The sequence below is a fragment of the Lactuca saligna genome, chromosome 2, assembly GCF_052625555.1.
Source record: "Lactuca saligna cultivar CGN05327 chromosome 2, ASM5262555v1, whole genome shotgun sequence".
NCBI classification, from domain to species: domain Eukaryota; kingdom Viridiplantae; phylum Streptophyta; class Magnoliopsida; order Asterales; family Asteraceae; genus Lactuca; species Lactuca saligna.
The window spans coordinates 160,646,227-160,662,950 of NC_136418.1; the positions used below are offsets into that span (position 1 = coordinate 160,646,227).

The 16,724-nt window shown below is 36.2% G+C and overlaps 2 protein-coding genes across 2 annotated transcripts; both read right to left on the reverse strand.

Annotated features, from left to right (window-relative positions):
* Nucleotides 1–4,567: 4,567 nt before the first annotated feature.
* Nucleotides 4,568–9,335, reverse strand: HDS (4-hydroxy-3-methylbut-2-enyl diphosphate synthase). Its single transcript, XM_078981232.1, has 18 exons — nt 9,154–9,335; nt 8,264–8,504; nt 7,993–8,150; nt 7,806–7,912; nt 7,625–7,725; nt 7,354–7,550; nt 7,049–7,279; nt 6,841–6,957; nt 6,670–6,744; nt 6,512–6,589; nt 6,296–6,418; nt 6,060–6,204; nt 5,849–5,987; nt 5,672–5,749; nt 5,425–5,584; nt 5,239–5,337; nt 5,027–5,131; nt 4,568–4,940 (listed from the first exon to the last, which is right to left on the reverse strand). The coding sequence occupies exons 2-18, from the start codon at nt 8,469–8,471 to the stop codon at nt 4,839–4,841; spliced, it is 2,223 nt and encodes a 740-aa protein (XP_078837358.1). The 5' UTR covers nt 8,472–8,504; nt 9,154–9,335; the 3' UTR covers nt 4,568–4,838.
* Nucleotides 9,336–10,385: 1,050 nt separating this feature from the next.
* Nucleotides 10,386–13,369, reverse strand: RIN1 (P-loop containing nucleoside triphosphate hydrolases superfamily protein). Its single transcript, XM_078981233.1, has 12 exons — nt 13,142–13,369; nt 12,538–12,726; nt 12,316–12,447; nt 12,074–12,223; nt 11,833–11,988; nt 11,594–11,728; nt 11,441–11,506; nt 11,251–11,357; nt 11,067–11,166; nt 10,875–10,966; nt 10,739–10,808; nt 10,386–10,641 (listed from the first exon to the last, which is right to left on the reverse strand). Exons 1-12 carry the CDS (start codon nt 13,220–13,222, stop codon nt 10,552–10,554), a joined length of 1,368 nt encoding a protein of 455 aa, XP_078837359.1. The 5' UTR covers nt 13,223–13,369; the 3' UTR covers nt 10,386–10,551.
* Between the last annotated feature and the right edge of the window lie 3,355 nt (nt 13,370–16,724).

The following is a 16,724-nucleotide window of genomic DNA, read 5'->3' on the forward strand; positions in this document are numbered from 1 at the left end:
CCGCTTTGTGATTGTGTGATCTTGTTAGTTTTCGACTTCGTTTTTTAGGCGAGTCTTCTCACTATACTATGTAAGGTGCTAGATTGTCTTTGTGAATCTTACATGAAAGATTGTGGTTGCATCATAGCACTTGTATGAAAGGTTATGGTTAAATCACAAAACTTGCATGGAAGACCATGATTGGCTCATGTTAAGAAAGACTGCAACTTGGTTGTAGCATTGGAAGTGATTATAAGACTATGGTTGGATCTAGCATTCACAAGGGTTGGAACACACCCCTAGGGTTGGGCCCACTGTTATATATGGTATGTGGTATTTTTGGGAACTCACCGGGCCTTATGCTTACGAGTTTATCTTTAAAATATTTCAGGTATTTCTGGTTCCAAAGAGTAAGGTTCAGCTTGATCAAATTGTATCATGTAGATTTTTATTCCACGTTATCTATTTTGATTTACTCTGATGTTGAGAATACATTATACATTTGTTGGCTTTTGAACAAATGATTGTACGGTTTTTGGTGGTTTAAAAATGAAATTTTTACTAGTATTTTTGTGACATTACAATAGTCATCTAAAACTTATTAGCAACAGGTTCGGGACTCAACACTCTCTCAAATGTTGACAGGGACAGATTCGGGACTCAACACTCTCTTAAATGTTGACAGGGATAGTCTCACCACTTCTTTCTCTAAAGCTGAAATAAAAGAGGCGTTATGGTGTTGCAGAAATGAGAAAGCACTGGGCCCCGATGGTTTTACTTACAAATTCTTAAAACATTTTTTGGATCTCAAGAAATCATATATTATTATGTTTATGAGAGACTTTGAAGATTCTAACATATTGGCAAAAGGATGTAAATCCTATGTTATTTCTTTAATCTGGAAGTGTCATGGTGTAACGTCCCAAAAATCAAGACTAAACATTTCTTTTAATAAAACATTACTTAAAGCATAATCATCAATCCAAAACATAATCAGAGTATTAATTTCCAAAACATATGTTCATTATCAGAGTAAAACATTCCTAGGCTGTCTAATCTATGATGTGTGCCATGCGATCACCCCGAGCTCTTCCCTCCGCTACCGGAAGTACCTGAAACCAAAACTGAAAACCATAAGCACGAAGCTTAGTGAGTTCCCCAACCTACCACATACCATGCATAACCACATATTGTACATACTGGGCCTCACCCGCTACAACGGCCCCTCCGCTCCAGGCCTCGCCTGGCTTCGAGTCCTACTCAGATACAGATCTATTTCACTTAGGCCTCGCCTATCACTGGGCCTCGCCCGCTAGCATATACTAACACATAAGCTATCACAACACATAAACTAACATGTACTATCCAATCATGTCCTGAGGCCTCGCCGGTCTTGGGCCTCGCCCTTGTCCTGCTACTAATGAGTCATGGAACCCCGTCCATGCTCCTACTGATAGTGAGATACGGGCCCGGCCCACACCCACTCTTTCCCTAACTTGGGCCTCGCTCTGATCTGCTGCTAATGAGATGTGGAACACCATCCACACTCTGTTATTGATGAGATACGGGACCTCGCCCACACTCATCTCCCTACCAGACACATACAAGTATCACACAAACAACAAGTATAAACTATCATATAAACCATTCCTTGGGAACCCTCCCACTATCATTTGACCTCATCTTGGATATCATGCTAGCATACTGTGCCTAGGGCTAACCCCCGGGTCTTCTACTCATAACTACATGGGCCGGTATTGTGGCCTTAGACCCATTCACACAAGGGAAACTCACCTGCACTTGCTGAAACCCCTCTGTTGCTGCCCGACAACTCTTCTAAACTGCGGCTCCACTAGCTCCCCGACCTATCAGTACCAATATGACACTTAGTCTAACTGCCCTCCGAAAGTCAACTAAGTCAACTCTTGTCAAAGTTAAAGTCCTAGTCAAAGTTAACCTTCCAGGTCAACCCTATTCGCTGAGTCTGCCTACTGACTCGCCGAGTTCATATGCTCAGAGTCCTTCCATTCGCGACTCGACTCGCCGAGTCCACCAATTTTCGAGTCCTGTCCTGTCCAACTCATTGAGTCTCCACTCGAATCACTGATTCGAGTCTTAACTTGAATGGTTCGGGGTTTCACGAGACTCATCGAGTCCAAGGAAAACTTCAACAGACTCGCCGAGTTCCTCCCAATCTTCATACTACTTGTCGAGTCCACTTGAAGGACTCGCCGAGTCTATTCAGTCCTTCATTCATTCAGAGGCTTTTGAGTCATGCAGGGACTCCGAACTGTAGATCCATTCTCCCAAAGCCCATTCCCCACGTAAAGTTGCAACCTTTACGTGTAGCTAAGGAGATCTAGGCTAAACACACCACAAACTAGGGTTTAAGACAACTATGCATCACCTACACTCTCAAGGCTGATACTTTATGACTCTCTAGGACAAGACACAACTGGAGCTGAATGGATTCAGCTTGGGGACGTCCAAACCCGAGATGTATCATACTTGGTCCAAAATCTCATAAAAAGGGACATGAAATGATCCAACAATTAATAAGGCAAGGAAGGAACTTGATTAACAAAATGAGCAGCTAAAGAGATGAATCTTCTGGATCCACAACCTTCCTCTTGAACCCTTAACTCCTTCTTCTCCTTCTAGGCTTCAAGAACACTCCAAATCTTCAACAATGGCTCACACACTCAAAGAGGGCACTAAGGTTTCGTGGAATAGCTTTTGGGCAATGGGGGCTACAAATGAGGCTGATAAAAGGAGAATGAGATGCTTAAATATGGTACAAGTCCCGGAATTAGGGCTTTCTCAACCCAGACCAGACTCGCCGAGTCAGTCTCCCCGACTCGTCAAGTCAGTCACTTAAATCGCGACACGGATCGCGCTCCAACTCGTCGAGTTCCTCCCTGGACTCGACGAGTTGACCCCTTTGACTTAGGGTTTTCTTTACTTACTTGGCCTTTCTGATCTTGGGTGTTACACATGGCCCGCTTTCTTTAAAGGATTATAGGTCTATCAACCTTATTGGATGTCTCTATAAGGTTCTTTCAAAAGTTCTTGAGTTATTATCCTCTTTTAAACAATGTATGTGGAAGGAATAAGTATTTTAGAAGGTCCTCTCTTACTCATTGAAATATTCTCATGGGATAAAAAAAATGAAGAAAAATGATTTGATCTTTAAAGTTGACTTTGACAAGGCCTTCGACTCCTTGAGTTAGGAATTTCTGGACTCGGTGATATATCAAATGACATTTTGATGGAAATGGAGAAGATGGATAATAGGATGTCGTATGTCTAGTAGAGCCTCTATCTTGCTTAATGGTACCCCTACCAAGGAATTTAATATCAAAAGGGGCATTAGACAAGGTGACCCTCACTCCCCCTTTCTCTTTATTATTTCCATGGAGGAGCTTCATATTTCCATGGAAGCGGCTTGTGAGCTTCATTATTTTCATGGTCTTTTTCTTTGTAGTAATGGTATATCTCTTTCCCATCTTATATATGCGGATGATGCGACTTTTGTGGGAGAGTTGTCGGAAATTAACTTCATCAATCTTAATAGATTGTTTCGTTGTTTTTACCTTGTTTCTGGATGAAAAGTGAATTTACACAAAAGCAAAGTCTATGGTGTTGGTGTGATTAATCATGGTGTGGAAAGACGTGCTAGCATTTTAAAGTGTAAGTCTGCTTCCTTCTCTTTCACTTATCTTAGGCTCCTAGTGGGGGAAAATATAAAACTTTCGAAACATTGTAGCCCTATCTTTGATAAGTTTAGGAGTAAAGTATCTAAATGGAAAGGGAAATATCTATCTTTTGGTGGTCGCCTCACCTTACTCAACTCGAATCTCAATAGCCTTCCCTTATACTTTTTTTTCTTCTCTTTTTAGAGCTCCTAAGAAGGTGATTAATGTATTTGATGGTATCCGAAAGACAAAAAGAAAATTAATTGGGTGGCTTGGGATGTCGTAAGTAAACCTTAAGAATATGGTAGGACTCAGAGTTGTTTGTCTTGATTTGGCTAACTAGGCACTTGTTGCCAAATGGCGATGGAGGTTAAAAAACAGATATGATTCCTTTTGGTTCTCTTGTATTAAATATATTCATAATATTAAGCTTCTGAATGGAAAAACGATTGCTAAAAAATCTACAAGGGGTGTTTGGTCTAGTATTTCACAAATTGAAAGTGAGTTTGAGGATAAAGGTATCCGGTTTACTAGTATTTTAAGAGGGTTGCAGGACTCGGTGATACCACCTTCTTTTGGAAAGACTATTGGTGTGGTGATGTGAGTTTAAAAGATATTTATCCAAACCTCTATGTCGTGGAGAAAATGAAGTATTGTTTGGTAATTGATAGAGTCGATGTTGTTAATGTCCAAATTATGTACTATCATTGGGAGGGGGCAAGAATGCTTAGAAGAGGTTGTGAACGGGATCAACTCACTTCAAGTGAACGAATTTTAATTTTCTGCTGGAAATGATAGATGAAATTGGGTGGAAGATAGTGAAAATGACTTTTCTGTTAAAACGTACACTGTTGGTCTGGTAAATGACCATTTTGCCACATGAACAAACACTCTTCAATGCTAAAATAACTTACTTCTATTTTCCTTCCACATGCGACTACAGTATGAGTCAGTATTTATACAACAATACAACAATTTTCATAACACACAATATATATATCTAAATATTTCCATTTCTCTTTCGTTTTCCTTAATCTTATACATCTCAAATATCTCATCACCCACAATAATCTTCCTTCTTTTCTCGTGTATTTCCTTTTAACCCCAAATTTCCATTTCACCACTTTTTATTTGCTTTATTTAACCAAATATATATCGGTATCTTCACTCTTCAACAGGAGGATCAACCCAACGTCCATGCTCTTTAATTAGCTGGATCAACGCCTCTGTTGCATTCTCCATTGCAATTGCCCGTTTTACCACTGTCTGTAAACCAAACCAATCATTTATTTTATTTTTTATGTTTATTTAAATAAATAATTAAACCCAATTCCAATTCCAAAAAAAATTACCTTTCCAACATAAAGATCAATCTTCCCAGGAGCACCACCAACATATCCAAAATCCGCATCCGCCATCTCCCCTGGTCCATTCACTATGCAACCCATTATCGCAATCTGCCCATTTAATAATTATAATTATAATTATAAACTCCTCACTTCTATTATAACTCTTTTAAAAAATCCAACAAAAAAGAAAAAAGAATTTTCTCATTTTCGTTTACCGAAACACCAGGCAAATGAGATGTTTTTTCTCTAATTTCTGCACTTATCACTTGAAGATCAAATAAAGTTCTACCACAAGACGGACACGACACATATTCCTGCATTTTAATTACCACATCAGCAACAACAAATAATAATAATTTATTTATTTATTTATTTTTATCTGAAAATAAATTGTTTCCAACCGTTTTAGTGTTGCGCATCCTGCATCCTTGTAACAAATTAAAAGACGTGTTCCTCAAAAACTCAAAGTCCTGATCAGGAGCTTCTAGTAAAATACCATCTCCAAGTCCATCAACTAAAAGCGCACCCGCATTCGCACCCGCACTAATTACCAAATCGTCCCTGCCATTTGTTTTGTACAAAAACTTTAATCTTCAGAAACTAAATATAAATATATAAAAGGCAAGAAAAATGTTATAAATGAATTACCTGGGAATTCCCTTTGGAAACTGTATGTGGTGAAGCACAGGGAAATTCAGTGAGTTCTCTGAGAGATACTCAAATAGCCTATGAACATGAAGAAACCAAACCAAAATTATATATAACTTTTTATTTTCTCTTGTGTTCTTATTGATTTAATGAAAATTATATTTATATTATACTTACCTCCTAGCAGCATGTACTCTGCCAGTTTTTTCTTCATTGTATGGAAGATCATGAAGAATCATCGTAGCATCACTTGTCTTTAAAACTTCTAACTCTTCATAAGCCTCATCACCACGTACACTCACCACCAAACGTGTGCCTGAAACCAAAACTTCTAATTCATGTTGCTACACTAAAATTTATTAAATAAATAAATAAATAAAAGATTTACCTTCTTGTAAAAGTTTATGAGCTCCAGTTGATAACTCCTTCAGATTTACTAGAACCATTGCATTGGGTAGAGGCTTTGTTAATTGTTCTGATAAAGGAGTTATTATTCCCATACTTACATCAATCAACCTCTTAAGAGCTAGCCGCTGATTGATCATATATAAAAAAAACATATATAAATTACAAAAAATTATTTATATATTTTTATATATAACATCAAGAAAAAAGGTAACTAACAGCATCTTTATCGTCTGCAGGTGGAAGCTCCCTCAACAAGATAGAATCAACAGTTGCAAGATCCTTAAATGGCATACCAAGAACAAGTTTTGTTGCTAATGATCTATACAACAGTTCTGGTGTCTGGATAAAAAAGGGAAATGCTACAAATTTTAATCATATATTTTTTATATATAAAAAAAAGGTAAGAAAGAAGCTAAGAGAATTGAGTATAACCTTTAACTGATCAAGTGTAACAGACATGAGAACAGATCCATCGCGATGAAGTGCACCTCTATAATCTACCTCTTCACCCTGTGCCACATATTCATTTTTTTTTTAAAGAAAAATAAACAACTAATATGATTATAAAATATAAACATTTTGTGACAAACCTCCTTCTGCACAGGCAAATCACCAGTTCTCCTTTGAAAATCAAAATAACGTCTGTTCTTCTCTTCAAATGGTGCCTAAATATAATTTTAAGTTTTAACAAAACCATAAGACTTGGAAATTGGAATATATGTATTTTATGAAATAAAAGATTATACAAATAAAAAACATACCACTCCTTGTTGAATTTGAGCTGCTTTCATACCAAGATTTGCCAATTTTCTACATGGGTCTATTTCTTCCTCTGGTGGTTCTGTAAGGGAAACCCTAATGGTATCACCAAGCCCATCCTGTACACCAAAAAAAAATTAGAATATAAAACAAGAATGTATGATTATTGTTAAAAGTTTCTTTTTTTTAAAAAAAAAAAAAGAAAAAGACCTGAAGAAGAGTTCCAATGCCAATTGCAGATTTCATACGTCCATCTTCACCCTCCCCAGCTTCAGTAACTCCCAAATGCAAAGGATAATCCCACCCCTGAACATACATTTCAGCTACAAGAAGCCTATATGCTTGCACCATAATCACTGGGTTGCTTGCTTTCATTGAAAACACAAAGTTATGGTAGTCTAACTTCCTACAGATTCTTGCAAACTCAAATGCAGACTCAACCTGTCAAAGTGTCATATCCAAATTTCATAAAGTCACAATTTTCATAACAAAAATCAATGGTATGTTTTACTTACCATTCCTCTAGGAGAATCACCATAGTAGCTCATGATACGATCTGAAAGACTTCCATGGTTTGTTCCTATACGCATTGCCCTTCCATATTTCTTGCATTTCTCAACCAATGGAACAAAAACCTTCTCAATATGTTCAAGTTCTTGTTGATAATCTTCCTCAGTATACTCCAACTTCTCAAACTGAGCCCTTCGATCAGCTGCAAGAAAATATCCTCACAACATTAAGCAATCTGAAATAAACTTCGATAAAAAAAGATATTGAAAAAGTTACCAAAGTTTCCGGGGTTGACACGGATTTTATCAAAGCATTCAGCAACCCTGAGTGCAACTGAAGGAGCAAAATGAATGTCTGCCACTAGAGGTATGTTGTAACTGTAAATGGAAAGTCAATACATGAGTCAACATGTAGAGTTTTGAAACAGTAGAGAAGTATGTAGGTTAGATAGACCTACTTCTTTTGGACAAGGGTATTTTTGATTTCAAAACATGCATCTGCTTCTCTTTTGCCTTGTACAGTTATGCGAACAATATCAGCTCCTCTATCAGCTATTTGCATCACCTGTATTAAGATAGATTTACAACTTAAAATCTAAATAACAGAAACGAAATCATTGAAGGTGAAAAAAGTAGAAGAAAAACCTGTTCCACAGTTGCAGCCACATCCTTGGTATCAGTTGTGGTCATTGTTTGAATTCTTATGGGGTGTTCACTACCAAGAGCAACATCTCCAACCATAACAGTGCAGGTTTTCCTCCTGATAGTTTTGTGAGTGGATTCACAATACTTCTGAACAGGAACTACAAGAAACAGTAAGAAACAGCAAAAACAATGTCAGATTCTTGATTTGAGGATGTGTTAGTGCTTACATGGAGATTCATAATCATATCATGGAGATGAATTGTATTGGTACCTAATAGTGGGCTCCCTTCAGAAGCAGGTCGGAGTTCTGCAATATCTGAACCAGGGTTTGAGTTTTTTATCACTGTTATCTTGGTTCTCTGAAACTTAACTCTCTTAAGGTCTGAAACTTTGACAAAATCTGAAGCTTTTGCAAACCCCAACCCATTGTCTCTGTTCTTTAAACTTGTAAAGGAAGCTGGAGCGAATCCAGTAGCCATGATCACAAACAAAAGTTCACAACTTCTACAATCCTGAAACATGATTGACAGAAATCAATATAAGTTTTACATATTGAACTCGTACTAATTATACCACCTACATCTTATTGAACAAGTCAAAGCAATGGAAATTCATATGCAGTCCCTACTTTCCACCAACAATAGATGACGCTTTTAACTTTTTAGATCAAACAGACAAATTCTAACTTTAGAACTGATTGGATTCTCGTCTATTTGGAAAAGTATATGATAATTACAAAAGGGATTATAATATATGACGTCGAGAGACACGTCATGTCTCTGATACAGGGAGCAGAGGAAGTAGTTAATTTATCTGGAACAAATTCTTCACAGAACTCGAAAACGGAAACCTAACTATATATTTCTTCAAGCTTTTACCAATGATACACAAAGAGAAGTAAGTCGATAACACAACAATTCATATTTCAATTTCTTACAGCTCACTGGACTTCCATAAACTACATCAATTTCAAGCTAACCGTTCGATTAAATTCCATAAGAACATTAAACCTCATGAATTTAAGCCTATGAAAACGTATTTGTCGTCAATTTTGGACTAGATCTTATATCTTCTTGCTACAGAAATGAATAAAATTATTGGCTAAACGAACAAATTTGGAACAGTACCGAACAAGATTATTTGAGAATCAATGATACGCACCTTCTGCACGAGTATGAGCACCGAAATTGAAGCCGGAACAATTGATTTGGACTCGTGGAAGAATCGAGAGTGTGTTTATAACGGATGCAATGGCCTTCAGAAAAAATAGGTGGGATTGGATTAATGGATTAAATAAAGTCCATAGATGACAACAACACCATCTTCAATACAGACAAAGAGGCATCTAATGTTTTTATCGATTCATCGCCATACAAAATTCAGTGGTTAAATATGCAAACTTGCTTCTAATGTTTTTGCCATGCCCTTTTACTTCATATAAATTATATTCCAGTCCCTATGCTTGCTTTTTTTTTCCACTTCCCCATGTCAAAGGTAAATTAGATGGCATTCATAGTAACAAAATAAGACGTCTTTTTGCTCAAATTAATAGTATCAGGCTATCAGCAAATAATCAGAAGCAAAATTAACAAATTTGTAAAATTAATATTACGGTTGATAATACAAGGGGTAAAGTGTTACAGTTTGTTGATAATACAAGGGGTAAATTGTAAATGATAGTTAAGGATCTATATATTTGATTCATTGTTTGTTAAATGCCAAAACAAACCCCGCCATTTCAACGCCTAACTTGTGCGAGTTTAGTTCTCTTGGTGCAACACGTTCGGCAGGGAAGCATTTAAATATTCTATTTCCAATCATTAATTAATTTAATTAAATAAATAGATTACTGTTGACAATCTTGCAATATGGGATCGATAAATCAACTTCTTAATATAATACATAATATTATTTATTTGAATATAAAACGGTAATTTTAAACAAAATAGAAAAAAAAAATTGTGAATCAAACTAAAAAAATAATGATTTGGCTAGTTGACAAAAAATGCAAACCAGCACTAAAAACTTACCCAAAAACCTAACTTTTGATGTAGTTTAATATGAAAAACATTACATTTCCAAGACAATATTATAGCCATTTTACATGTGCTATTGAGGATGGTTTTTTAATCATTGTCAAGACAAGTCAAAGTTAGTTAACATATTGCATGAAATAATCGTGATTTATATTAGAATTAATTTATTGGTTATGAGTATTTATGACAATAGACAAGCAATAATATCATTCCACACAATACACATTGAATTGAAGCCATCAGGGATACTCATTTGACCGTTGATTTTGACCCATCACCAGTTGCGAACCATTTTCTTGCAAATAAAATTGAAAAAACAAACATATAAAAAAGGAAAGTAAAGTCATATGGACAATATAAGGAAGTAGAAATTGCATAGAGATATAACACGAGTTCACTTGTTTTTCTTAAATTAAAAAGAACGAAAAAGGGATTAGCAAATAAATTAAAAACATCCGGCCTTCTTCGTTCTTCAAAATGGTCTCAAAAAAAATTGGACTGTTTGCCAAATTTTCAGACTTGATCAGGAAATATATCTATCTTGTTGTTCTTGTAGAAGTTTAGCAGATGACTTTGCATTCAAATACAAACTGTTTACTTCCTCCAAATCCGCCTGTTTCACCAATATTGTTACAAAATTACAACATTGAGATATCAAATATTACACTCACACACAAAATAAATAAATAAAAGAAATAAATAATCGGTACCTTGCAAATACCCTCACGCCCATTCATTTTTGCCACAACACTGCCAGGTGATAATAACTGAACCGCATGCCTGTAAAAGAGAACGTTTTTCTTAATAAATATTGTGAGTTTTATAAATATAAGAAAAAAAAAAAACCTTAAGGATGCTTGTTGTCCAATCTCGCCAAGGTAAGCCAAACTTTCTTCATCTATAGACAACTCCTCCACTTGTGCCCTAATAGCCAATATCTATATCAAAAAGTCAGCAACAAACACCTCAGTCAACTCACGTTATGTTTTCATTATTTTCCACAACAACAAAAAAAAATGAAAATTTTCATAAAAAAACCTGAATCATCTCAGCGGGACCATATGTTTCTGTTCGTATAATCACCAATCTGTCCAAAAGATCCACCGGTATCCCATGAGGACTCGACATATCAGTTCCCCTGCATATCCACCAATATCCATGTCAAATGTCATAAATACCCTTCAATCACAAAACAAACAAATAGATAGATAGATAAGTTTACCTCACACTGCATATCCCTCTGTTAGTGGCAAAGATTACAATTGGAGACAACGAGCTTTCCAATGCACGATTCAAGTAAGAAAAACACTCCATATCCAACATATGTACCTATTCAAAAAAAAAGGTTAAATTAATCATTAAAAAAAATTGAAATCTCAAATAAAAAAATAAAAAAGGGTATAAAAAAACACCTCGTCAATGAATAAGACACCAGGGACAAGCTCTGCCACCCCTTCATCAATATAACGATTAACAACCTGCAATTAACAAACAACCTATTTGTGATTACTGTGTCATTCAAAGGTAGAGTTTATCAAAATTAAAAAATTAAAAAGTATTAAAACCTTATTGATTTCTTGTCGTAATTTATCTGTAATTTCAGTTTTTCTAGGCTTCATCATTTGACCCATTAGTGACAATATATCTTGTCCACCTTGAGGACGTGCATTTGCAGCATCAAGATCATGAAGTGTTACATCCTGAAGATTCAAATAAATAAAATGTCTCATACATATGAAATCATATTATAAAAAAACAAAAATAAAAATAAAGATTGTGGAAACAAACTACAAACGTAACAAACCTGAACTATTTCTTTCTTTTTGTGAACTTCTCCTTTAGGAAGAGGAACATATTCTTCAGCCTCAAGATCATATTCTGTTGCAAATGCATCACTCCTGCCTACCCTTTTAACTGCACCACTATTTGCTTCTATATATATAACATCTCCAACAGCTACCTGTATACTTCATACGATTAAAGATAAAAAAATATATATATATATCACAAATACATATAATAATAAAAAGATAAATATACTATACCTTTTCCTTGATCAAGGCATCATAAATGGTTGGATCCAGCTTCAATTGCTTTGTTCCTTTAACAGTTTTTAATCCAATAATTACATGACTTATGGCTTTACCATATCCACCAGTCACACTTTCTATTTCCTCTGGAGATAGTTCAGTCACCTGAAACCATTTGTTTCCAAAAATGTTACAAAAATTTAACTTTATAACCACATAAAGAAGCTATCAGGGTAAATGGAGTTTGTTGTTCTTACTTCTCCTTCATAAACCTCTTTATTTTCCTTGATACGTAAACCAATAGCCCTTCTGAAATTCTCCATCAAGACTTCGGTTTTCTTTACTTCTGATGAGTAGACTTCTGATCCAACCATTGGACAAAATGGGACCTGTACAAAAAGGGTATATGTAAATATGTAATAATGTAAAATTATGTATATGATTGTGGATGAAAGGGTGTAGATGTATGAATGACATACCTTAGTGCCAAGTTCTTGAGAGATACCAAGGGCAAGGGCAGTTTTACCAGTTCCAGGAGGTCCAGCGAACAGAAGTGCCCTTCCAGCCATCTTTTTTTGGCGGATCATATCAACTACAAGGCCACCAGCCTCTCTTGCTGCTGCTTGACCCACAAATCCAGCAGCCAAAGGGATTGCTTTTCCAGTAGCCTAGAAAGTTAATTGGTATCGATATCATAACTTGTATAGAATATAAGTGAATCCAGATCCATCATATGTTGTATAAGAACAAGAATTTGCAGCAAATAAGCAGTGAAAACTAGGAAAATACAGTCCGTTACATCCACTCCAATATTTTAGCCTCGAGCATAAGTTTGTAGTACGAAATTAATTGAACACTGAGCCCAAACAGTAACTGATTTTTAGGGCATATAAGCTCGTCGCGTTCAAAAAAGAAGAAAAGAAGTAGAAGAACTGGCAGCACCAAAGATCGCAAACAACAAAGAAATCGGTTCCTCATACTAGCGAAAAATAATCTAGAACGTAAAAAGATAGAGCGAAACCGTTCGATAAACCCTAAACCCTAATTAACTAAAAAATAGAGAAAGCTAGAATGGAAGAAAACCTCAAGCCCAAGGCCTTTGATATGAGTATGCGTGGCAATTCTCTGCTTCTTAGTAGTCGATTGCACTTCTTCTATCTTCATTGTTTTTCCGTATTCTCTAGTTGCGCAGAGCAGAGAGACGAGTGACGAGTTTTTGTTGTTTCCGTGACCAGAGAGGCAGTGAGGAGGAAGAGAGGCCGCTGGCGAATTAATAGAAAGTTAGAAACCCTTTTCAGTTGTGTGGGCTGTAGCCTGTATTGCCGTTTTATGGAAATTGAAGTGCAAATTACAGAGTTTTGTTTTAAGTTTTTACCGAGACATACTAACATTCTATTTATTAGTAATATTATCTTTTGGAAAGGAAAAAAAAAAATCCTATCGTTCATTAATACATTTTTAAAACACAACTTTCTAAAGTTTATACTTTTAGTATGTATGGCTTCTTTTTTTTTTTTTTTTTTGTTTCCAAAAAAAATAATTGTATAGAAAAGAAATATGAAATTCTAACTTTTTTTTTTTTGAACTGGTAAATTTAATTTATTTCTAAACTAATAACACATATTCCACTTATATCCACGATGAGACTTGAACTCGCAACCTCAAAAAGAAAGGACACCACTAATCCAAAAATACAAAGGAAAAATAAATAAATAAATAAATAAAATATGTCGTTGAAAATCGCTAACTTTTTAGGCTTGACTGTCCCGAAAACCAAGTTATTTCGATAATTCCAAATTACCCAAAAAACAGTAATAACAATCGCATCAAAACCTTTCTTTTGACTTGCCCAAAAAATATAAGGAATCTGTCCACGTGTCCAAGAACCAATCGTAGAAGAATTAGGACAAGTGATATTCCATCACCTACTAAAAGGAACCACACAACCACTCTGAGAAAAAATAAAAAAGATGGTTGGATGACTTCACCACTAACTCGCAGACAAGACACAAAATGGAATCCAGCTCCAAACCATGTTGCGAAAGGCAAAGACGAGTGGGGATACGATTCAACTTAAACCGCCAAAGCAACACATTTAACTTATACAGAACCAATGAATTCCATCGAGCCACATACATAGAATTCGGGAGAGACATATTATCAAGAAAATATCTCGCAGAAGAAACCGTGAAAGTGCCATTTGAATCCAACTCCCAAGAAATACGACCATCAGTAGCCGACTAATATCAAGAAGCTAACAATCTCTCAAGTTCAAACATTTGTTCCTCCTCCACACCTCCTCTAGGTACTCTAAGCAAAGCACACATACGAGAATTCGGGCTAGACCTATCGACAACATGGCAATCCAGATCCTACTCCAAGGCATAGATTTTGTGGAAATAAAGCTTAAGAGGAGTCATGCCAAAAACGAGTTCAGTCACCTTTACCCACTTCAACTGAAACATGCTCAATCAAATCCATTCCCCTCGAACGTAAGTTATAGATGGTCCTGATAATATTACACCAAGGACCATAACATCTAGAAGGAACAAAATATGAATCAAGATAAGCATTGTCACCATGAATTGCTTTAATGACTTGCACCTAAAGAGCATCTCCGTCGGCAAAAAATCGCCACCTCCATTTGAAAATAAGAGCATGATTAAAGTAAAAGAGACTACCAACCCCAAGACCTTCGTTATCTTTACTAGCCAAAAGTTGATTCCAACTAACCTAAAACAATCGGCGTTCAACAACATCAGCACCCCAAAAAAATTAGCCTGAATCCTCTCTAGAATCTTGAGTATTATTTTCCAAAACCCTAAAAATAGACATATAATAAATGGCCAAACTACCAAGCACCGATTTCAAAAGTGTAAGATGGTCCCCAATAGAGAGGGATTTAGCTTTCCACTTAGAAAGTCTATGCAAAAATTTATCGATAATGAGTTTCCATTAAGAAATACGATTCGTATATTCACCAATGGGGACCCCCAAATACAGAAAAAGAGTCTGAGACGCAGTGTAACATCTTGATTTCCAAGTATTCTATTTATACCATTGATATGAGAAAAGTTGGCAAATGGGTCCCTTATGGCATTTGTGGAAAAATGCATATCCAGGAGAACGCTATGAATCTGTTAGAAATGCATGTCATTCCGGCTGCTATGCGTCCATGATGAATGCAATGCATTCTCGGCCAGGACTCAAACCCTAATTTTTAGGGTTTAGACCCTATATATTCACATTAACTCCCAAGACTCTTCCCTTTCATCAGCCTCCAACCCCATTTCGTCCCCATGTAAACCCTAATCCACTTTATAGCATTCTTGAGCATTTTGTGTGTGTTTTGGTAACCTTGAAGGAAAGAGGAAGAGGAGAATATTGTGACATCCCCAAAATCACGGCCAGAAAAGACCGGTTTTGTTTATACTTTATTTCAAAATCAGAGTTATCTTTTAATAAATGGTTTGCGGAATTTGTCCCAAAACAATAATATGATAAAGATTTATCAAAAGCATTTCCATAGAAATGTATTCATTAAAAGACTCGGGATGTCATGTTCGTACAGATCAAAAGTATAAACAGTACAATATAAGCCTTACTACATTATTTCATATCTACAGGCCTATATCCGTAATCCCTCGTCCAAAACATCACACCTATGCTCATGCGCCACTACCTGTAATACATAAAACTGAGTGGGTCAGGCTTGGGAGCCTGGTGAGCACATAGGGTTTTCAACCCACAATAAATAAGTTTATTAATTTCATCAATCAACAATAACCCGATTACCCGTTCCCGTTATCCTCACTTTACGTCCCTAAACACCTATCATAAGGGACTTAGCCTAAGGATTATCATCGGGACGGACACTACTGCTAAGGGGATTCCTCAGCAATAAATGTCCTAATAGGCAACCATGTGGGGGATGGAGTACACCGGTGAACACATCGTTCACAACACCTACAGGTTGCGAGCCTGCTAGTGTTCCACTGGACTGTCTAGAAGAGTCCGTGGTCGTCATCTATACTCCGCTAGATGACTGGATCAACAACAACAACATCGAGGCCTCTCATCATTTTATCACACATCACCTATTACATCTACCCATGTTTTACCCCAACATTTTCGTAGATATAAAATACATATACAGTTTAAATCATTGAAAACACGTATAACAACGTTCATCTAGCATAGATAGCAAGTATTCAGATAATATGCACACATAGCACGTAATTTATATAAAATACTTCATATCTATGTGTAAGTTGAAGGTAACTATGCACTCACCGGAAAAGGTGGTGATTCCGAACTCAGACAGCGCTTCGCTTCTTAAAAAGAATTTTTCTTCGACGAAACCTAATATTATTACCACTAGAGTTTAGTTTATTATTCGTCGAGACTAATTAATAGTCTAGCTATTATTATTATTATTATATAAGCGTCAAAAAAATACTTATATAACCCATAATAATAGCCCAAGTATTTATTATAAGTTCCTAATAACGTTACTATAATTAAATAAAAGTTATATTAAAAATAGCGTAGGCGTAGCTCACTTACAGCGGGTTTTATAGAAAACCGGGCTTTGCTTGGAGCAGCGTTCCCGAGCTGAAAATCTCTTCTTCTCGGAGCCTTCGAGCACTCCGGGGCTTCCGCCTCG